Source organism: Bos javanicus, chromosome 2 (assembly GCF_032452875.1).
Source record: "Bos javanicus breed banteng chromosome 2, ARS-OSU_banteng_1.0, whole genome shotgun sequence".
Taxonomy (NCBI): domain Eukaryota; kingdom Metazoa; phylum Chordata; class Mammalia; order Artiodactyla; family Bovidae; genus Bos; species Bos javanicus.
The window spans coordinates 18301102-18323166 of record NC_083869.1 but is presented as its reverse complement, the minus strand read 5'-3'; the positions used below and the strand labels follow the sequence as shown (position 1 = coordinate 18323166).

Below are 22065 nucleotides of genomic sequence, written 5' to 3'. Positions count from 1 at the left end.
GTTATCTCAGGGATAAAAGCAGAGATGAGCTACTTTATAATCGACTTAAAAAAGTCTTCTTACCATATTTACTCCTCGCTTCTACAGGACTGTCAGTCTCCACTGGTTCACCAGTGCCAACTCTGTTCCTTGCACTCACACGGAACAGGTACTCAACTCCTCCTTTCTGTAGACCAGTGACAGTAAACTCACAGCTGTCTGCACGGTCAGTGGCCAGAACCCACGTCTTTCTCTTGATGTCACGTCTTTCGACAACATAACCTATGATTTTGCTTCCACCATCAGTTAGTGGTTCTTCCCAAGCAAGGCTCACTTCACCATCAAATGTCTCTGTCACTTCTAAGTTACGTACTGGCCCGGGAACATCTGAAATTCACATATACAATTTTTTTTTAGTGTATTATCACATTTTTAGTTGTGCGTTGCCAGTAAAGTCCAAGTGACTCAAGGGCTTACCAATAACTTTTAAATTGATGAATCCTTCTGCTTTTCCATGTTTGTTCTGAAGCACAACTTTGTACCTTCCTTTGTCTTCTTTCTTGGCTTTTAAAATTCTGAAGGAAGTTTGTTCAGCTGTGGTATCAACTGTTTTTGAAGACAGGGGTTCATTTTCTTTGAACCACTCAGCTTCTGCTTTGGGGTAGGCATCGTAGGGCACCACCATCGTCAGAGGCTGGCCAACATCAACCACCAGGTCTTGGTCAGCTGTCTTGATTTTAGGTGCAGCTAGTGAGAAAAATCACATGTGAATGTTCTGGAGTGCTTTATTGTAGCCCAGAGATGCCCTAGCTGTTTTACTATGCATTCGTCAGCAAATACTAGTTACATAACCTTGGAAGCATATCACAGTAACTTCACAGTGGAGAGAACACTAGCTGACTTTGCGTTCTCAACAGCTTACTTGACAAATTATCAGACTCTGAAGAACAGAGGATTAAGGATGATATGAAACCATAAAATCTCCATTCTTTGCTGTTAATAATATCAGGCCTAAATGTAGTGCATAAAACATGCTTTTTGTTTTATACAGAGTAGGCACCTCATACTTAGTTCAAGATAAATCAGACAAACTTGTTGTTATGTACAAGAGGTGTATTAATGGCTTTTTCAAAATGTCAGCCTACAGGGATGTCTTAGAAGCCTGGGTCAGAATAAGAACAGACCTAAGGGGCCCCACAGGGACTTGGAAAGTACAAAAGAATAGGGCTGGCTCTAGGCCTGGGTTTGCTGGGGAGACTCACAGGGCAATAGGTTAATTCTAGGAGTTAATGAACAGCTGCCACATGCCAGGAACTGTGCTGGGTTTTGGCAAGTAAAGAGCAAGGGTCTTGGTGGTAAGAGGAATAAGAATAGTTAACATGTGGACAGGGCTTAGTAGGAATAAAAGGGTCTCACAACTATGAAGTCTGAAACCAGCACAGTATCTGTAGTCTTAGAAGGCTATCTGAAGATACAAGAAAGGGACTTACCTGCCAGTTCAAGCTTAGCTCTGGCTTCTTTGTCTTTGGCAATAAACCTGTATTCGCCCTGGTCACGGGGCTTGATGTCGCAAATCTGTAGCCTGTGTATCTTTCCTTCACTCATCATCTGGTGTTTGTCACCCTGGACGATAATCATGTTGTTTTTGAGCCACTGGACTTCCACCTTATCTTTGTTGAGCTCAGCTAAAAAGACAACATCAGCACCAGGGGCTTCAAGGATGTCTTGGGGAGGTCTGATGATCTCAACAGGGATTTCTGAAAAGAAAATGTGAAATAAATACAAACATGTTTGTATTGGGATTAACAACATTTGAAGACTGGTGCTAATATTAAACATCGTCCTTTCATTTAATATGTACCTTCCACAAAAAGTCTAGCTCGAGACTTCCTGTCGTCTACTCCACAAGCATATTCACATTCATCATCCAGCCTGCAGTCTTTTATAATGAGTCTGTGTATACTGCCATCTTTTTCAAATTTGTATCTAAAAGAAGAGATTGAATTATTGGTTAGCTTTCATAAGGACCACTATATTGCCAAACATGTATATGTGTATATAGCCAAGAAGAGATTGAGATGTTCTCACATACTTTTTGCCTTCTTTAATTTCTCTCCCATTTCTGTACCATTTTACATTTGCTTTCTCTCTGGAAAGCTGGCAGGAGAAGACGGCATCGTCAAACTCAGTGACTGTCTGGTCTTCAAGGTGTTCCACAAATTCTGTAGGGGCTTCTATGATGAGAAGCTCAGCAACAGATTTATCTTGTCCCGCAGTGACAACATATTCACCCTCATCTGGGAAGCCACAATCTTTAATGATTAGAGAGTGCTTATATTTGTCAATTCTATATAAGACACGGTTGTCAAAAGCCACTTCTTCTCCATTTTTGGTCCATTTCAATGTGACGTTGAGCCGGTTCACCTTACACCAGAATGTGACAGATTTCTTCTCCATTGTTTCAATATCTTTAAGAGGCTCAATGATCCTAAGATCTTCCTCTGTTGGAAAGGAGAAGAAGAATGTGGATTTTAGTTGTTCTCATAATAGAAACTGATTTTTAAAATCTCTGATGTCAAATAAGTGACTTACCTTCTACTATTAGATTGGCTGCACTCTTAACATTTTCACCTCTGTGATTGGTCAGAGACACATTATAGTTGGCTTGATCATCTAATTGCGCGTTTCTAATTCTGAGAGTGTAGACCAGGTCTTTTTGGAGAATAATGTATTTCGAACTATCAAATATGGCTTCGTCATTTCTGAACCATTTGGCTTTGGCACCTTCGGTGTTGACCTCACAGTTAAAGACGACTTCTTGTTGTTCCTTCACACGGGTGTCCTTCAGAGGAACTATAATCCTGAGTTTTTCTGAAAGCAATCAGCAAGACTTTATAGTATGAAGGACCAAAGTGGTAGATGCAAATGTAAGTAAATTCAAGAAGCACAAACACACTTACCAATTACAGTCAAGTGAGCTGCTGCTCTGGCGGCCCCAACCATGACTACATAAGTGCCCATATCTTGTAATGTGGCGTCTTTCACAACTAGAACCCTCTTTTTGCCATCAGCAATGACATCATATTTATCTCCAGATTCAAGAGTCTTATCATCTCTCTTCCACTGGACTTCAAAGTTTTCCTTTGATATAGAGCAGACAAATTCAGCCTTTTCTCCTTCAAGTATTTCAAGGTTTTGAGGCTTTGAGATAAATTCAGCAGCAAGTTCTGGAAAGAAGAAGTTGCAAGATATTGAAAACTTTAGCATTTCTACCTTGAATGCAACAAGCATGATTTTCTTAAAATAGCATTCACTGTAATTTTCTTACCATGAACTTTGACTTTGCCATCAGTTCGAGAACTTGGGAGTCGGCAGTTATAGTTGCCAGCATCTTCCAGGTGAGCATTCTGAATGATCAGGATTCTCTTTCGTCCATCAGTAAGTATTTCGTATCTTCCTGTTTCAATGATCTCTTCATCCCCTTTGTACCAAGTCACTTCTGCTCCAGGCTTGGAGACCTCACAAACCAGTTTTACAGTGTCTGTTTCACTAACCTCAATGTTGGCAAGATTTTTTGTAAAGACAGCTTCTTCTTCTGCAAGAAGAATTTTTTAAAAAATGAATTAAACTGGAGTTTTTTTCCCCCCAACACATATACTTCTGCAGAGAAAGACTTCACTCTTACCCAGAACTGTCAGCATGCCAGAAGTTCTTGCTGTCCGTACTTCACAGGAATATTCTGCTTCATCATCCAGTAGACATTTGTTGATAACAAGAATGCGGACTGCTCCCTTAGATATGATGTCGTATTTTTTGCCCTTTTTAATTTCAGCACCATCTTTAAACCAATGAACCTTTATTTAAGATAAACAAATACCTTTATCAGTTTTCTTATTCCTTCACATGTATGTCCTTGAGAGGAACTATGATCCTAAGCTCTTCTAAAAGCAGTCAGTAAGACCTAATATTATTAAGAAGAACTAAAGTGATAAATATAACCAAACCCCCCAAAACAAGAACAAACTTCACAATTATGTGAACAGCTGTGACACTGCTATCAGGTATTAAAAATAATGGGATCATATAAGTGTGGAGTCATAGAGGGCTTTGGATTTCATGCAGACCAACTCCTTTGTTTTCCAAATGTGTAAACTGAGACTTAAAGTTGACTCTCCTATGGTAGTTAACAGAGAAGGCAATGGCACCCCACTCCAGTACTCTTGCCTGGAAAATCCCATGGATGGAGGAGCCTGGTAGGCTGTAGTCCATGGGATCGCTAGGAGTCGGACACGACTGAGCGACTTCACTTTCCCTTTTCCCTTTCATGCACTGGAGAAGGAAATGGCAAGCCACTCCAGTGTTCTTGCCTGGAGAATCCCAGGGACGGGGGAGCCTGGTGGGCTGCTGTCTCTGGGGTCGCACAGAGTCGGACACGACTGAAGCGACTTAGCATAGCATAGCATAGCATGGTAGTTAATGGCTACCAGGAGTATTTAGTTGAGAGATAGGACATTGCTGATATTTGATTGTTTTTAACTTAAGAAAAATCTCTCTCCTATGGTTCAAATTAATTATATCTAAATGCCCTGATTGTAAATCCAGCGTTTTTTAAGTAATAGCAAGTGAATACTACTAAGAGAACAATTAAATCAAGTATGTTTGTCATACGAGAGAAAAAACCATTAATCTAAAAGTAAAATGATTAGAGATAGGTTTGGTTCACTTTTTTTTTTCTTCTCATTTTGGCTGACCAAAAGTAAACAAATTTACTGGCGAACACAAGTTAGCAACCACACAATCACAGACCTTGGCGTTTTCTCGGGAAATTTCACACTCAAATCGGGCCATTTCTTTTTCTTTAACTCGAAGGTCAGTGAGTGGTCTTAAGAATTCCACATGAGGAGCTGTAAGAGAAGGTCAGAATTCAAAATGAGGTTTCTAGAAATTCATTCTGACATTACTATAGTGCATATTAAGAAAAAGTGAGTCTTTTTGCAGGCTTTTTCATATTAGGCTACCACTGATTTGCAAGTCACTTGGAGCTGCCATTCAGTTGTGATGCTTTGCATTTTACACATCTCTGTAGTTTTTATAAAATTATGTAGCATATTATATGCCCAACTAATTCTTCCTATCACCAGCTTAGTTCTTCTGAATGATAGCTGGAAGGAAAAATCTTCACTGATACTTCTCCAGAGTTGAAAGTTGATATTGTCAAAGAAAATACCAGTAGCAAAGAATCATTATCTTATTTAAGGCAGGCAGAATAATCTTTGAGAAATTAGAAGAATTCAATTGTAGTACAGCTTGGAGAGCTATGGCCAGTCTTGTCTATAGCTAAGAGGCATAAGTCTGCAATTGAAATCATATACGTTCAGCTTTTTTGGTGTGTCAGCTTCAAATAAGTCAAATATAAGGCATAAAGTTCATTAGTGCAACTAAGCAACAAGCTTTGAGTGGGAGGGGGTGATTCTTTTATATATATATATATATATATATTTATAGTTTTATTTATCTCCAGAATTAAGTTGGTGGATTTATAGGATTGAAGAGCTGCCAACATGTCCTTCCTTTTTCCAGGGCTCCTTGTGAGTCCTTCCCAAGATGACCTTTCTTGATCAGTGAGATTCTGGGACACAAGTGCTGGCTAATAGGCTTGAAGATATGCTCATTGTAGCTGAGCCTTCTTGGAGTGGAGACAAAGTAGAGGACAGAGAAGAAGGTGACCCAAGAATCTATTCTGTCTTAAGTGAAAGTAGAGCAACCACAATGTGGAAAGAATGAAACTGACTAAGATGCACGGAAGCACAATCAAAGCCACTACGAGCTGTTAACAGATGGGAAGCAACTAAACCAAACAGCAAGTGTATTGTTTTCTAATTCCACACAAGAATTAAAAAATGGGCTTGATTCTTTAAAAATAAAACTGTTTTCCATGCTAGGGCAGGGACTACCCTAGTTTGCAGAGTGCAGAAAGTAAGCTTGATGGATTAGGCATGGTAGGGGTGTGTGTGGGGGGTGCCCACATATCTTAAGGTGAGTAAATAGCAAATACTACACAAAAATAAAGACACTCTAAAAAAGTTACCGCTCGACCAATGAATGAATGAAAAAAATGAGCCAGCACGTGGCATTTTGAAAAAAGATGTTATATTTTCCACCAGAGAAAGAAATAAGGGTAAAAACCATTAGTGCTCTCTTCACTTATAGGGCTCAATCCAGGCTCCACTCCATCTTCTTTTCCGTTCTTCTTCTCAGAGACAGCTTTATGTGAATGGGTTTTATCACACTACAGCAGACCTCTGGGGTGCTCCTTTTCAAACTGAAGTTTCAAGCTCATTTTCTAGTGGTTTCTCACACCTGAGAATTCATTTTCCTTCCAAGTGGAACTTGTTTTCATTTCCTTTCCTTTTTTTTTTTTTTTCTGACTCCCTTCTTGTCTTTTTAAGTTTAAATTGTCCTTATCTGTATTGGGATATTCCTGCAGTAGGCTTACTCCACATAGGCAAAGAGCACATCTGCTCATTACTCAGTGAGAAGCATAGCAAAAAGTGATCACTCTGCCTTTCTCAGACCAGATATAGCAGAAGGACAGTTCTTTTTTTAAACACATAAAAGATCATGTTACATTAGTACCAATAATGTAAGTCTCCAAGAAATGCAGTTAGGCCAAGAAGGGCATGCAAAAAGTGGTTTTGTTGTTCTTATCAAAGAGTTACAAGTGAAAAGTCCTGTGTAAGAAGAATACTTACGCACGACATTCAGGTTACAAGAAGTCTTAAAATCCTTAGCGTCACAAGTGTATGTCTTAATATCCTCTGGGGTACAGCCGTGTATAATAAGTTTTCTGACTCTACCATCGGCAACAATCTCATACTTCTTGCTTTTGAGAATTTCTGTCCCGTTTTTGAACCATTTCACCTTAGCATTTTCTCGGGATACTTCACACTCCAATACCGCTGTGGCTTCCTCTTCGACCGTCTGGTCCTCAAGAGGCTTAGTGAATTCAACTGGGGGTTCTGAAAGAATCATACTAATTAGCCAAACTTCTCCAAGAGTTTCAGCACCTCCTCAATTCTCCTCTTGTATCTCGAGGGCTTTTCTGTTTTTAAGTTTCATTTGTAAGTTTTGATTCCACCTGGATGTTTTCCTCTAATAATGATGTTTCATCATTATTTTTATATACAGAGGAAAAGCAAAGAATATGAAACAACAAGGAAATAATAGCCAACTCTTGGTTAAGAGAGTGATAGGTACCCATTGATAATGAGATTTCCTCCAACTGTTTACTGAATGCAATAAAAACAGTGGGATGGAAAAAGGAAGTGAAACCTATTCTAGCCAAGTTTGGCTTTTTTTTTTTTTTTAAGTTAAATTTTGGTCTAATTTTGTTAGGCCAAAAAGTAAAATTAGCCTTTCTGATATTCGGTGGATTTGAGAGATCTGTGAAGTAAAGTGAAGTGAAGTCACTCAGTCATGTCTGACTGTTTGTGACCCCATGGATTGTATGTAGCCTCCCAGGCTCCTCCGTCCATGGAATTTTCCAGGCAAGAGTACTGGAGTGGGTTGCCATTTCCTCCTTGGGATCGAACCCAAATCTCCCACATTGCAGGCAGACACTTTACTGTCTGACCACCAGGTGGTACTTATCATATACAGATAGTTAAGAGTTGGCATTATTTAAGAAACTCTGTATTATACATGTTTTTAAACAAATAAGCTGTGTGATTATTACCTTTCACAAAGAGTTTGGCTTGCGTTTTGAAATCTTTTGCTACTAGTTGGACTTCTCCAGCATCTTCTAATTTTACATCCCTCAAAGTAAGTGTATGAACTCTTCCTTCTGAACGCATAACCACCTAGTTTTTTTTGGGAAAAAAGAAAAAAGTTCAGTTTAAGGATATATGAATGGTAACTAGATTTATCACAGTGATCATTTTGAAATCTACAGAAATAAGAATCACTATGTTGTGTATCAGGAATTAATATAGTGTTATAGGTCAATTATAGTTCAAAAACAAAAACAAAAAAACCCAACAAACTCATAGAAGAAGAGATCAGATCTTTGTTTAGCTGGGTGGGGTGGTGGGGAGAGGCTAATTGGATGAACTGATCAAAAGGTAGAAAATTCTTGTTAAAGATAAATAAGTACTAGGGATGTAATGTACTACAACATAACAGATATAATTAACATTGCTGTATGTTATATATGAAGGTTGTTAAGAAGGTAAATCCTAAGAGTTCTTAACCACAGGACAAAATTTTTTGCTTTATCTTTAATATGAGATGAGTGCTCACAAAACATTGTGGTAATCATTTCATGATACACATAAGCCAAATTATTATGCTGTACATTTTAAACTTATACAGTGCTGTATGTCAATTATATATCAATAAAACTGGAATAAAAAAGAATATACGAAATAACATTCCTCTGTCTCTCTCTATACACACACACACACACACATATATGTAGGTACATTTAGTTCATTCAGGTAAAGAGTCTGAAATAGTGCTTTCCAAAATGCTTTATAGTAATTTGTATAGCATATATGTATTTGAAAATAATTTAAACCAATAGTTTGGAATCTTTTGAGGACATTTTAGGTTTGTATAGTTTGCAGTTACCTTTATATAATTACAGGGAGGACTTCTATGTTGAAATGCCTTGGCGAATTTATATGTGTGTAAGTATTTATATGTATACATATATATTTGACTCCATTTTACTACTGGGTTTACATATATAAAGGAAGAACTTATAATAGCTAAATCATGAAAGGAAGGGAGAAAAATGATCACATATAGTTAGCTGAAAGTAAACCTTATGTTCTAAATGCAAGGTGTTTGCCTTGCAATGAACTAGAATTCTTCCCATTTATTTAGCAACTATTTTGCAAACCAAATGTGATTAAATTAGCAATTATTTGCAAACCAAATGTGATTACATTAGCAATTAAACATGAGTAAAATAATTTGTACAGTCTTTTAATTTTGTTAGAAAACACAAATGAAGATGTTGGCTCTTCATTTCATGTATCAAAGTCATGTATTTGCACCTATGACTGGGAAAAGCAGGTATCAGACGGAACTATGATTGTTCACAGAGCACAAACGGATAAAGAGACTTCAGAACTAGTGAAAGCAGGAGACTACTGCGATCTTAGAGTATGAAGACAAATGCTGCCACTACCGTTAATATCTGATTTATATTATTGTTGTAAATGCAACCTTAGGTGGTTTGAAGGGGTATCACCTGTAGGAAAATGAATTGTCAAAAAAAAATACACTGGCTTGATATGGGCTGCAATTAGGTCCCATAACTGGCTTGTGCCAACTGATTATCAGGCTATAGACAGAGCTATCTTGACAGTAAATTATAAGACAACTGGCGGTTCTTCTAGTTCAACTATCCCAAATTCCTCAAGACATTGTGCCCTGTCATAGAGATTGATTTTGCTTAAGAGTTCACTTACAGTTAAGAATAATGTAAACATTTTTATCAGTAGAACTGTTTATTATGGTGGTATAAAGAAGAGAGTCAGGAATAAGGTTTCATATGAAGGTTTTTCCTTAATGAAGAGCTGGGCTATTAAAATAACTACCTTAATAATTGGGAAAGCCAAAACAAAATAAGGGAAAATAAGTAGGAAAAAGAAATTAAGATATGTTCTAGAGACACAGCTACTTATTCAAGGACATGGTGCTTGAATGGGAGAAAGATTGTTTTTGTGATGATGTTTCAGTATAAATTGTGCATTTAAAAATTCGACTGAGATTTAGGGCTATTTTTAAAAGTATCTCCCGTTCTAATCTACCAACAGATATATCTTATTTGTTGACACATGGTTTTATCATTGCAATTTCACTGAGGTTAACTCTAGAATATTCTATTACCAAGAACTAGGCTCAGTGGTTCTCAGGAAATATTGCGGTACACCTGAAACTAACACAACATTGTAAATGAACTATACTCCAAAAATTTTTCAAAATAAAATGGTCTAGTTTTACATTAGAACTAATAAGACTAATCTTTTAATTAAAAGCTCTTAATTTGAGCTAAAGATATGTAGTAGCAAAAGAGTAATATCATTTGTCCTTAAGCAATGTTCCTTTGGGACTTCCCTTGTGGCTCGGACAGTAAAGAATCCGCCTGCAGTGCAGGAGACTAGGTTTTAATCCCTGGGTCAAAGATCCCCTGGAGAAGGGAATGGCTACTCAGTCTGGTATTCTTGCCTGGACTATTCTATGGACAGAGGAGCCTGGCTGACTACAGTTCATGGGGTTTCAAAGAGTTGGACACAACTGAAGCGACTAACACTTTCTCTTGTGTTCCTTTATTCAAAACATGAAAGGATCTTGAAAAATCAACCAATGTTCTGCCTTTAGACATGAAACAATTAAACCACACTTAACTGGACAAATGTGTATTTTGAAAAAGCAAACTTGAAGGTGGAGATGCCTTCATCACCCAGTTCATATATATTGAAGACCTCACAGTGAGGACAGTTTCCTCATTTAACTTAATTCTCTTGCTGCAAATTGAATGTATGACTGTTTTCTATCCTTGGTAACAAAGGAGATTAACTGGTCATTACTGTCTGTATAGCAGGCAGATTTTATTTCCCAGATAAATGTTAACTGATTACCCTTCAATTCCTTTGTTAAAATACTACTATTTTTGTTCAAGAATAGTTGTCCAAAGGCATTTTCCTTCTAATACTTTAATCAACTTTATGGCTCTTAATTAAACTGAATCCCTTTTAAATTATATTCCTATAATTCTTAACAGTTTGATTTATATTGAAGACTTGATGCCACATTTGATAATATTTCTAAAAATACTGGAAAAAAAAGGGACATAATGGCCTGTGCTTATTTCCAACACACGTTGGATGTTTTCTATATTTTATTTCAAGAATTCAAAAGTAATGCTGAGTTATCAAGATAATTTAAACACATGTTGTCTTAGGGAGCAAAATACATAGTTCAATTTGGATATTGAGCTCGATACTCAATACCCACCACAAGCTAGTTACCTCCTAAAACTTCTTAAAGTATATTTGTTCATACGTGTGGCTAATCACAGAGTCCTTCTTTCTTGCCACCACCATCGGGTGCATTTTAAATAGTCCATTTGCATTCCAGAATTTGCACAGCTCAAAGCACTTGAGGGTTAAAAATAGCTTTGGAGAAATGCTTGAAGAGCAGATCCACCCAGAAGTTATCTCAACTACTTGATCAACTGCCTGAAATGGAATTTCCATCCTCTCCTCTTAATCCCCTTATATGCAGAACACGAAATAGCATGGAGAGAATTCTCCATGAAACCTAATCTGTACCCTTGTACTGCACAGCAAATCAGAAAGCCTTTTTGATCCCTCCTGTCTTCAATGAATTAAACTATCATTGATCATTAATTAATGTTTGCCTTTTCTGCAAAAACCTAAAACTTGATCATACTTAAAATTTAATTTCCATTTCAATAGAAATATCATCAGGTTAAACCCGACAAAAATGAGAAGAACCCACTTTACAACATCAACAGAAATCATGCTTGAGTAGGGAAAAGGAAGGGAAGGGGAGGCAAGGGAACAGAAAGAAAGTGCAGAACAAGAGCATGCATGTCAAGATGAAAGAACCGAGGGAGAAAGAAGTGCAGGCAAGGCCACCACCCATCTGCCTCTGACCTTGTCACTGGGCTCCAGTTTCTTCCCTCTGAGGTACCATTCCACTGGGATGTCCTCGTAGGACAGCTCACAGTCGAAAGTGGCGGTCTCCCCCGCGGTCACCGTGACATCCTTCAGAGGCCTCAGGAGACCAATGACGCGGGCTGTGCGAGGGGAAGGAAATAGCTCCCGGTGACTCATTTTGTAATTCCAAAAGGATAAATACAGATTTAGTTATTGATCTTCATGCTTTCTCCGAGGAGGAAAGAGCCACAGGACTGCCCGCTGTTCTCACTCCCATGTGAACATGGCCCCTTGGTGCTGAGAAGGGGAGAGCAGGTGGCCAGGGAGTGGGTGTCTATCTGCAGGGGCCCTTTCGTTCTGATTTGCAAGGTCAGCGAGAAGTTTGAGCTGCATCTGTTGTTCTGCCAGGCATCGAGTTCCTCTTGCTACATAAGGTATGTGACTTCCAAAATAACTAAGACTCTGATTGGGAGAGGACAAGGGCCCCTCAATCACACAGCATGTCCAATCCATAAACACTTCTGCACCTTCCAAAACTGTTAGCCTGATGCTTCCTGCCTCCCTTCCTGAGTCTGAAATGCCCACACAGCAGAGTTTTTCTTTTTTGTGTGAAAGTTGTACAGCCACTTGAAAATTTTCTTTAAGGGTCTTTAAGAGTTCTGAGTTAGACTCTCTTTTCTATGAATATTCTACTTTGAAAGAATTAGGGAGTGGGGGAGTGTGAGACTTAATTTTCTTTGGTTCAAACAGAATGGTTGATGAAATTTCCAAACTTTAGAATTTGAACCACAGGTATATGAGGATGACAAAGATGTAAATACCAGAAAGCTAGTTTCTATACTTTAATAATGTTTTCTAATTAACTAAATAAATCTAACTAATTTCACTCACATCCAGTTGCTGTAGGAGTATACGATTCACTTTCAGCAGAAAGACATAATACTTACGTTTTACTCGGAGGTGGGCGCTAGATTTAACATTGGCAGCTTGGAAATCCACCCCTCCAGTCTGGTCCAGGCGGCAATTGTGCAAAATAAGGAAGTGTGTTTTGCCTTCTTCCTTGATCTCACATTCCTGTGTCAAAAGAGGAAAGATTCCATAGGAAGTCATCTTTGGTATTTTGGTTTGAGGATAAAATACCTTAATTAAAGGAATTTACGAGGAAAACTCTTGAGGTGACTATTTTGTGAGAGAAAGCTAACAAATATTATTCATGATGGCAATACTTATTTTATCTGCTTCATTCTACACCAACTAGCAGCATTTACAGAATATCTAGAACCTTGTACCAATGCTGGATCAAAAATAACGCAAGTGTGCCTATCTGAGCCCATTCATAGACCCTAATAGCTCTCATTGGCTTGAATTCTGATGAACTTGATATCATGTTTTAAATGCCTTGTGTGCACTCTGACTTTTCTCCTGTCCTTTTCCTATTTCACACAGCTCCTCTGGGCATTGACAAGTTCAGAAATAGCCTTACAGGTGTTTGGAGCAGGGCCTCTCCCTTGAGTTTCCAGTTGGCGTGGATATCATCTTCCGAGATTTCGGTTTCAAAGCGGGCCGTCTCGGTCTCCATCACCTCCACGCTGTACAAGGGCCGCACCAGTTTAATTTCCCGATCTAGAAAAGTGCAGGGTCAGCATGTGTCATTAGCCTCTGGCAGAAATAACTCCAACAGCTTCAAGAGTAAAGCTTGTGGAAATTTCCTTACCCTCAATGTTAAGCTTTCCTGAGGTCTTATCTGTCCCACAGTCACAGGTGTACTGTCCAATATCTGATTTCAAGGGTTTCTTTAGGATTAGCATGCGCTTTTTGCCATCTGCCTTAATAACAGCATTTTTAGACGGCTTTATTTCCTGTCCATCTTTAAACCATTTCACTGGTGCATCCGCTTTGCTAATTTCACACTGTAGAATCACTTCATCTTTCTCTACACCAGTGTAATCTTGAAGCTTTCCTGTAAAGTATGGATCTCCCTCTGCAAGTAAAGTATAATTGAAAAAAATTCATTAACCGCCTAAGGAGATAAAAATCTCTTGGGAAGTTTAAGGGGCAGCTCACAGAAGTCTGGGTGTATTTAGAAAATGTACCATGCTTCCACTCACTTAACATGTATGTTCAAAAGTTCTCTAAAAGTTAGAAAAGGAATTGATGCCTGGGATTTATCAAGATCTCGTGAGTCTGAGTGAACTCTGGGAGTTGGTGATGGACAGGGAGGCCTGGTGTGCTGTGATTCATGGGGTCGCAAAGAGCTGGACACGACTGAGCGACTGAACTGAACTGAATCTATATTATATTTTGAAGTATTTCATTAACAGTAGTATGAAAGACACAATGAAATTTAGCTTCAAATGATTATATGTTTCTCCATCATTCAGCTAAATTTTAAATTTCTTAGCAAATCTCTTATGACTAGTTTACCTGTAAGCTTTCCAGTTCACATTATTAGTTTTTCTTCTATCAATTAATAGTTTGCCTTTAATAGTCATTATACATGTTAGACTTCGTATATAATCTGCCTGAGACTAGCAGCCCAGGAAAAACAATGAGCTTTATTAACGTAAGTTCTGTGTTTCTTAGGGACTTGAGAAACATTGTTCTGAAATAATTTTGATAAAGTGAAGAGAGAGGAAGTATTTATATTCCTAATTTTAAATATGACAAGGCTCCATAATTAATTGAGTTTTAATTCTGATTTAAACTGGCTATTTTGTGAGCCTGAGTCTTTATTCCTTTAAAATCCTCATAGTTTTAGGTAAAAATATTTCAGACACAAGCCTAATAATGTATGTGGTCATTTCTTAAGGGCAGGCATTGCTTTCATGCAATTTAACACTTGAAAGATTTTACACAGTAGATACTACATACATTTCTGATGAATACAATAAAATTAAATTTAAAAAAAAGCACCTACCAAGCACAGTGAGTTTGGCTTCTGAACTTAACCCCATAGCTTCCACTTTAATTTGAGAGGTATCGTCAATAGAGAGGTTTCTGAATGTGATGGAATGGGTCTTCCCTTCATCATCCATTGAGACGAACTTGCTGGTGTGCAGGCGCTGGTCATTCTTGAACCAGCGAACACGGATGTTATCATGGGACAGCTCCACGGTAAACACAGCACTTTCCCTCTCTTTGGCTGTTACATCCTTGAGTGGGGTGAGGAATTTAAGTCGGATTCCTATCAGGAAAAAACAACAACAATTTACTAATTCCAATCCTTAAAGGAAGATATATAAAAGCAAGAATAAAAATAAAAGCGTTTAAAGGTAGCCTATTTGATAAGAATGCTTACCTTCAATGATCAGTTTGCCACTTGTATGCTGATCTTCAGCTTCAAATATGTATTTTGCTTCATCTTCAAAAGCGGCAGATTTGATCACCAGTGAATGCTTAGTACCATCTTTGATAAGCTCAATTCTGTCATCACCTGTGATTTCCTGGGTTCCTTTCAGCCAACGGTATGTTTTGGGCTCCCTGGATACTTCACATTCAAACTTAGCTTCATCTTTCTCAAAGACTTTAACGTCACTGAGAGGTGTGATGAAGATAAGTGGCAATTCTGAAAAAAAGAAAAGGGTGTGGATGAAGCCAGAATATGCTTCCAGTCATCAGTTCTGGGTCTCAAAAGGAAGCCTTGCAAAGAAAATACAAAAGGGTGGCTGGCAAGCAGAACGTACCTTTCACTTTCAGATTGGCTGCGGATTTAGCATTGGCAGCTTGGAAGGAGACCTTGCCTGTCATGTCCAGCCGGCAGTTATAAAGGACCAGAATATGCTTCTTCCCATCTTCAATGATCTCACAGTCCTGTTTGGAGTGAGGTGAGGAGGAAAGAGAAAGAAAAACATCATTTTCATAACTGGTTATTCCTACAAATAATCAAGAGATTTTGTACCAGAAATGTACCTATCTTTCACCACTGAGCAAGCAAGCGCCCCACCCCCACCTATGTGATCAGATCATTGCGACTTACAGGGGAAGCAGTTAAAGGCTCTCCTTTTAGCTTCCACTGTCCATGGACATCTGGTTCAGAAAGTTCGATTTCAAAGCGAGCTGTTTCACCCACAAACACTTCTACTCCATACAGAGGCTTTTCCACTTTTATTAGTCGGGCTGAAATTTATACAGAGTTTTGTAAGAATGACTGAACAAAGCAATCGCAGATTCAGATGGGGTACCTTTAGAAATTATGTGTAACTCACCCTCAACAGTGACGTTTGCTTTTGTCGTGTCTGTGCCACAGTCACACACGTATTCGCCTTTGTCCTTCACATCTGCCTTTTTGATTTTTAAGATGCGGCGCAGGCCATCTGCCTTGATGGAGTGTTTGGGTGAAGGTAGGAGCTCTTCCCCATCTTTGAACCATTTCACCGGCACGTCTTTGCTCACTTCACACCTGAGAACAATCTCGTCCTTCTCGACTCCTGTCTTGTCATGCAATTTCACAGTAAAGTAGGGGTCAGCCTCTGTAAGGGACATTTGGCAGATGATCAGAGAACGTCAAAGTGAAATTAAAGGGTTACACATTGCAAAATGTTAACTGTTACCCACTCCCACCATCCAAAAGTCAGCTCTCTGGTTATAGCTGGTCAGATTTACCTATGACCTTCAGGTTTGCTGTGGAGCTGAGGTCCTTAACCTGGGCTTTGATCTGGGATATATCATCCATTGTCACTTCTCTCATTTCCAGCTTGTGAGTCTTGCCCTCCGAGGAGATGAGTACAGTCCTGCTCGTGTGGAGTTTGGCATCATTTTTGAACCAGACCACATGCATTTTTTCATGAGAAAGTTCACAGACAAAAGTCGCTGTTTCACCTTCTTTCACTGTCTGATCTTCAAGAGGTGATATGAATTTCAGTCTTATACCTGCAATACAAGGTAATATGCTCAGAAATACAATTTACTTTCAGAAATATTCCACTTTGCCTGGCAAAAAGAATCTTTCACATAGCATTTATTGAGTCACCTTTTCAAAAGGATCTATCCTCCATTAAAAAAAAATTAAGGGGCTTGTTTTGATGGCAATGTGAAAATAAAGTTGTGGGGCTGATGGTCACTTACAGCTATTAAAACCTGGTGTTCCTTTTTTTTTTTTTTCCTGATGTTCTGTATGTAAAGTCAGATATTCATGTGCCTAACTATAGGATGTTAGAGTCAGAGCTCACCAGCTCTTACCTGTAACAAATAATCGTGCTGAGGTCTTCTTGCCCTCCACTTCAGCAGTATAGACTCCTTCGTCATCAAACTGAGAATTATTGATGACAAGAATGTGTTTCTTTCCATCAGTAATGATATCAAACTTGTCCGATGACTTGATTATATCAGGTCCTTTAGACCATATAACATTTGCCTCTCGAGTGAGGACACATTCAAATCGAGCCTGTCGCTTTTCTGGGACTGTGACATCCTTCAGGGGCACAGCAAAGTCAAGTTCGATTTCTGGAAGGCAAACGTTAAGAATGAGGCTTTTCAGAATGCAGGGGGCTGTCAGATGAAGTTGAGCCCACTCCATGAGTTCCAAAGGCCCATACCTTTCACTGTCAGAATGGCAGTCGTGACTGCATTCAGCGCCTGGTAAAGAACTTCACCAGCTTGGTCCAGTTTGACGTTATGCAAAGTCAAGAAGCGTTTTCCATCTTCTGCCTTGATCTCACATGTCTGAAAAAGGATAGTTTTAGTTAGCATTTGAATGGGATAGATTGTTTCAGATACAGATGTCTATAGAGCCATAAAATAACTGTAATACTACTAATGAAAATAAAGTACATTGTCATAAACATTTTTTAAAAATTGCTGAGCTGTCTACAAATAGTGCATCAAATTTCTTCCCCTCTTTGAGACTTTAGAAGCCAGAAATAATTCCATCATTACTGAACCAAATCCGAGTGTCAGAATCAGTTATAGAATGTAGTCATATAGAATATTTTTTATTGATGTATAGTTGACTTACAATGTAGTGTTTATCACAGGATGCTGAATATAGTTCCCTGTGCTACATTGTAGGATCCTTGGTTTACTCATTTTATACATAATAGTTTGTGTCTGCTAACCCTAAACTTCCACACCCCCTCTCTCCCTTGACAACCACTAGTCTCTTTTCTATGTCTGTGAGACTGTTTCTATTTTGTAGACAGGTTCATTTGTGTATATGATTAACAACTTAAAAGAAGAAATTACTCACAGGTGAGGGTCTTAGAAGTTCTCCCTTCAGTTTCCATTGTCCAGGAACGTCTACTTCCGAGATTTCTGCATCAAAGCTTGCACTTTCTTTCTCATAAATGGTAACATCCTCTATTGGCTTAAGCAATTCAACTTCACGTTCTGTATTGGTAAAGGATGAAAAACCATCAGGCGTTAAACAATCTAATGACACTTTTGTGAGTGTACCTGTGTATATTATTTTGCCTTGGGCACATACAAAACTTAAGAATAGATGGTAAGATTTTTATACCTCCAAGTGTCAGCTTTGCAGGGTATCTTTTCCCTTCAATTTCCACTGCATATTCATCAATATCTTCTGGCATAGCATTTTTAACTTTGAGGTGTATATGATTTCCATCTCTTATTATCTCAGTCTTATCAGTTGGTTCCAAGGGGATTTCATCATATCCTTTGTACCACTTAATGTTTGGAGTATCCTTTGCTATAACACAGGTGAAAACAGCTGTCCCTTTGGGTTTCACATGCTGATCTCGTATGGGTTTCACCAGCCAGTCTCTAATGACTTCTGTATGATAAAAGAGGTCAGAAAAGATAATTATGATCTGAATAAGCAATACAAAAACTTCCTTAGTAAATTTCAGAAATAGCAAAAAATCCTCAAAACTGGACATAATTAGTCTGCTATGATTTGATATTCTCCCTGTTAGGTAAGGTGTAAGACTGCTGATATTCTGATACTGGAAATTGAAGATCTCGCTTCCCTTTTCTTAATAGTAAGTAGAACTTATTTCCCAGAGAAGTACTGACCTACTACTTTCACGCAGGATGAGCACTCCAGGTTGTTGGCATTTTCCACAGTCACTGTGTATGTCCCAGCGTCGGAGTCATCTGCATCATTGATGGTCAGAGCCCGCAACAAGCCGATGACGCCGGGCACAATTTTGCCGGGTTTCTCCACGACAATCTTGCCATCCTTCCTCCAGACCACGTCACGTTCTTTGTTTAACTCACAGCTTAAGTACAGTGGCTGTCCTTTGACCACTGTGACTTCCTCTTCAAGCGTTTTTACAAAACGCACGGGAAGTTCTATGGAGAATTGCGATATTAAGAAGTGGCAGAGACTTTTCAATACATACAATATTTTCATTGAGATAAAACTTGGGAATAAATTTTGTTTAAGGGACAATAAAAATTGCTATGGAGGTTTACTGTGTTAACACTTCATGGGGGCCATATTCAGAAGACTGGAAATTACCTTCAACAATCAGTTTAGCCGTGGAGGTCTTCTCCTTATTTCCCAGACGTAGAACACAGGTGTATTCGCCAGCATCAGAAAGTTGAACATCAATGATATGCAGCTTTCTGTCTTTCCCATCAGCGATGAATCTGTGCTTTGGGCTCTCACGGATATTGCTACCATCTTTCATCCAGCTTGTAACTGCAGTGGACGGGGAGACTAAACATTCAAAGATTGCAGAAGAGCCAACTGACTCTGCTTCAGTCAAGACAATGTCTTTGATTTCTTTCACAAACTTCAATGGCACAGCCTTCAGCTGGTAGGTGAATGGGGCTTCGTCAGGCGGCTTCTCTCCACCACTTCCTGGTCTTAACTTTTTCCTTTCAGCTTCTATTGGTGAAGGAGTCTTTTTGGCTACACCTAATTCAAAATAAAATCAAAAGTTGAATTGGCATTTCCATAAGGGTCAGAAAGTGCATACCTGGCTGTCTGCTGGGTAAAACCAGTGACCATGAGACAAGAGGGGAAAATTAAAGATGAGGCAACTGAGAGGTCAGTTGAATTTATCCTGCTTTCTTTCAGAAAGAAAATGAGGTGGCAAAAGGAATCCATGGGTAATAAACACTCATTTTCTCAAGTTTGAAAGCCAAATGTATAACGTCCAGATTAATGTCTCATTATTTTATCTATCATGTATAAATATCATGTATATGGAGAATGAAACTTGGAACTTGTAAGGTTCATTATCCTAAAGTGTATATGTTACATATGTAATATCCACTTGAGTAATACTAGAGGTGTATTCATTGTGGTATCAAAAGACATACTAGTTTTTGCAGAATCAATTAGAAATCATAAAGATTGATATAAATTTTGAAATGTTCCCCCTTAAACAGAAAACTGCCCTTGAATGTAAAGTTTCCAAAGAGTGAAAGGTTTTACAACTCAGGTACAGGGAAATGAATCTTACCTTTGATGGGACCTTTTGGCTTGGCAGCCTCCTCTTTCGGTGCTTTGGCTTCTGGAATAAAAATAAAACCCAGGATTTAAACAATTTTCAGACTTATTTCATGCTTAGTAGTAAACCATGTGGGCTGAATAATGCTCTTTATTATAAATATGAATGCATGAAGAAAAACTGGACTTATTTATGTGACTTTTACTGAGAATATCTGGATATTTCCAGCAAGGCATATTCTGAATGCTGTGACCACGCTAAATTGCCAATGTTTCTAGGATTAAAAAATTACCTTCAGCAAGTAATTCTCCCATTTCTGGAAGGCTTACTCTTACCTTGTGAGGAAGAGTTTTACTCTTACCTAGCTGTGTAAAATATTTTGTATGTTAATGTGCGTGCTGGTTTTGTGAATCAAGGAAATACCTTTTTATGTCAACAAGGAATCAATGTAGGCAAAAGGGAAATAACCCAGAAGTTACCAAAGCCTTTCTTTATTAAGCTGGGCAAATAAATCCAGGGAAGACTCCAGAAAAAGAAAGGGTCTGTGTACTACAAAGGTACGAATTCTTTGACGATTTCCCTTAATTAGACAATGAACTAAGGCAAAACCAAGACAGTTCCCACACTTAAGAGTTTAATTCAATTAATATGGGGCAGTATAAATTGTAGAACCAGTTCTTTAGTGTCAGACCCTGGGGATGTGAGAAAAGCTGTACTCTTACACATACTTAATTATCTCAATGGCAGTTCTTATCTTTTTCTGAACTAAAAAAAGTATCACATAAAAATCATAAAAGTTTAAAAGAATAATGCCCAAACCATATCAGTGACAACATATGTTATATAATATTAAAGTTAAACCATAGATGAAAGAACACAGTATATCCTCATGTTATTAAACATAATAAAAAAACCAAATATTTCTTGCTATGTACCAAGCACTGTGCTAAAAGTTTTGCATATAGTTAATCCTCATAATAGTTTTAATAAGTAGAGTTATTAAGTATTCTGATTTTACAGACTAGGAAATTAAAATTTAAAGAAATGAAGGAAGTAGCCAAAGATCAAATAGTTAGGACATATGTTTATCAACGATCTATACATGTCAAATCATTTTGGTTTTGAGATTATCTCCTAAGTAGTTCAACTAATATGTATTTTAAGTTTGTACCTAAGATACTGAGTTAGTACATTTAAGAAAATTATTATTGATCTAAATTCTTATATAGATTTAAAGGCAGAACTATGCAGTCCTTTTTTTTTCTTTTCATTGTGGTAAAATATACCTAACATAAAACTGACCAGTTTAACCATTTTTAGGTGTACAATTCAGTTGCATTAAATACTTCACAATATTATGCAACCATCAACACTATCCATTTCCAGAACTTTTTCTTTATCCCAAAATGCAGTCTTTTTAAAAAGTGAGAAATGATTTTTACAGGGCACATGGGAAATTTGAATCTCTATGGGATTCCTATATGTATGTCCTTAGAGAATATCTATATGTCTTAACTTTGAATATATTCATTAGTTAATCTCAAAAGCATATAAATAAACGATGCTTTGCAGAAATACACATTTCAATCAAAATTACACATTTCAATTGCACAATATGCATCCATGATGAGAAAGTAGGTTGGTACAGGGTAGCAGATAAAGAAAATTTAATCATTAATTTATAAGCTCCCACAATTGAAATGATGCTTTGTTTCAACAAAAAGAAAGCTTGATTTTTAATGAAGTTTTCATTAAGCCACCAAAACAAACAAGCAAAAAGAAAACAACAGAATAATTACCTGCTTTCTTTCCAACTACTGGCACCGTCACTGGGGCAGCGATGGGAGTGGGTGGGGGCTCCACGGGAGGTGGTTTGATTATTTTCACTTCTGCAAAAAGATGTTCATTGCATTAATGTATCGTTTGTCACTTCCTAAAACCCATTTGCCTATTTGCCTCCCCTGATGAATTTTAAAATCGAATAAACTGGTTTTCAAAGAACAATATATTCTAATTATAATAACATCTATATA

The 22065-nt window shown here is 38.0% G+C and overlaps 1 protein-coding gene and 1 long non-coding RNA gene across 5 annotated transcripts in view; one reads left to right on the top strand and one right to left on the bottom strand.

The window, feature by feature from the left end:
* Positions 1–22038, top strand: part of LOC133257839 (uncharacterized) — a 149027-nt gene extending 126989 nt beyond the window's left edge. For 2 of the 3 annotated variants that reach the window (XR_009739713.1, XR_009739712.1), the window contains exons 8-10: positions 15369–15496; positions 16366–16553; positions 18662–22038. This is a non-coding gene — a long non-coding RNA (uncharacterized LOC133257839). The remainder of the gene's footprint in view (positions 1–15368; positions 15497–16365; positions 16554–18661) is intronic. The other variant, XR_009739714.1, reaches the window with a different exon arrangement.
* TTN (titin) overlaps positions 1–22065 on the bottom strand; it is a 275391-nt gene that overhangs the window by 92110 nt on the left and 161216 nt on the right. For both annotated transcript variants that reach the window (XM_061434167.1, XM_061434175.1), the window contains 30 exons: positions 21832–21921; positions 20045–20095; positions 19093–19494; positions 18645–18923; positions 18127–18402; positions 17857–17996; positions 17207–17333; positions 16851–17114; positions 16275–16541; positions 15878–16141; positions 15649–15788; positions 15356–15482; positions 14971–15237; positions 14590–14856; positions 13387–13653; positions 13156–13295; positions 12620–12746; positions 11670–11812; positions 7715–7838; positions 6732–6998; positions 4786–4883; positions 3665–3833; positions 3308–3574; positions 2940–3206; positions 2572–2850; positions 2072–2480; positions 1841–1965; positions 1470–1736; positions 457–726; positions 64–366 (listed from right to left, as the gene is read on the bottom strand). In XM_061434167.1, the coding sequence (XP_061290151.1) occupies positions 64–366; positions 457–726; positions 1470–1736; positions 1841–1965; positions 2072–2480; positions 2572–2850; positions 2940–3206; positions 3308–3574; positions 3665–3833; positions 4786–4883; positions 6732–6998; positions 7715–7838; positions 11670–11812; positions 12620–12746; positions 13156–13295; positions 13387–13653; positions 14590–14856; positions 14971–15237; positions 15356–15482; positions 15649–15788; positions 15878–16141; positions 16275–16541; positions 16851–17114; positions 17207–17333; positions 17857–17996; positions 18127–18402; positions 18645–18923; positions 19093–19494; positions 20045–20095; positions 21832–21921 (6483 nt within the window). The remainder of the gene's footprint in view (positions 1–63; positions 367–456; positions 727–1469; positions 1737–1840; positions 1966–2071; positions 2481–2571; positions 2851–2939; positions 3207–3307; positions 3575–3664; positions 3834–4785; positions 4884–6731; positions 6999–7714; positions 7839–11669; positions 11813–12619; positions 12747–13155; positions 13296–13386; positions 13654–14589; positions 14857–14970; positions 15238–15355; positions 15483–15648; positions 15789–15877; positions 16142–16274; positions 16542–16850; positions 17115–17206; positions 17334–17856; positions 17997–18126; positions 18403–18644; positions 18924–19092; positions 19495–20044; positions 20096–21831; positions 21922–22065) is intronic.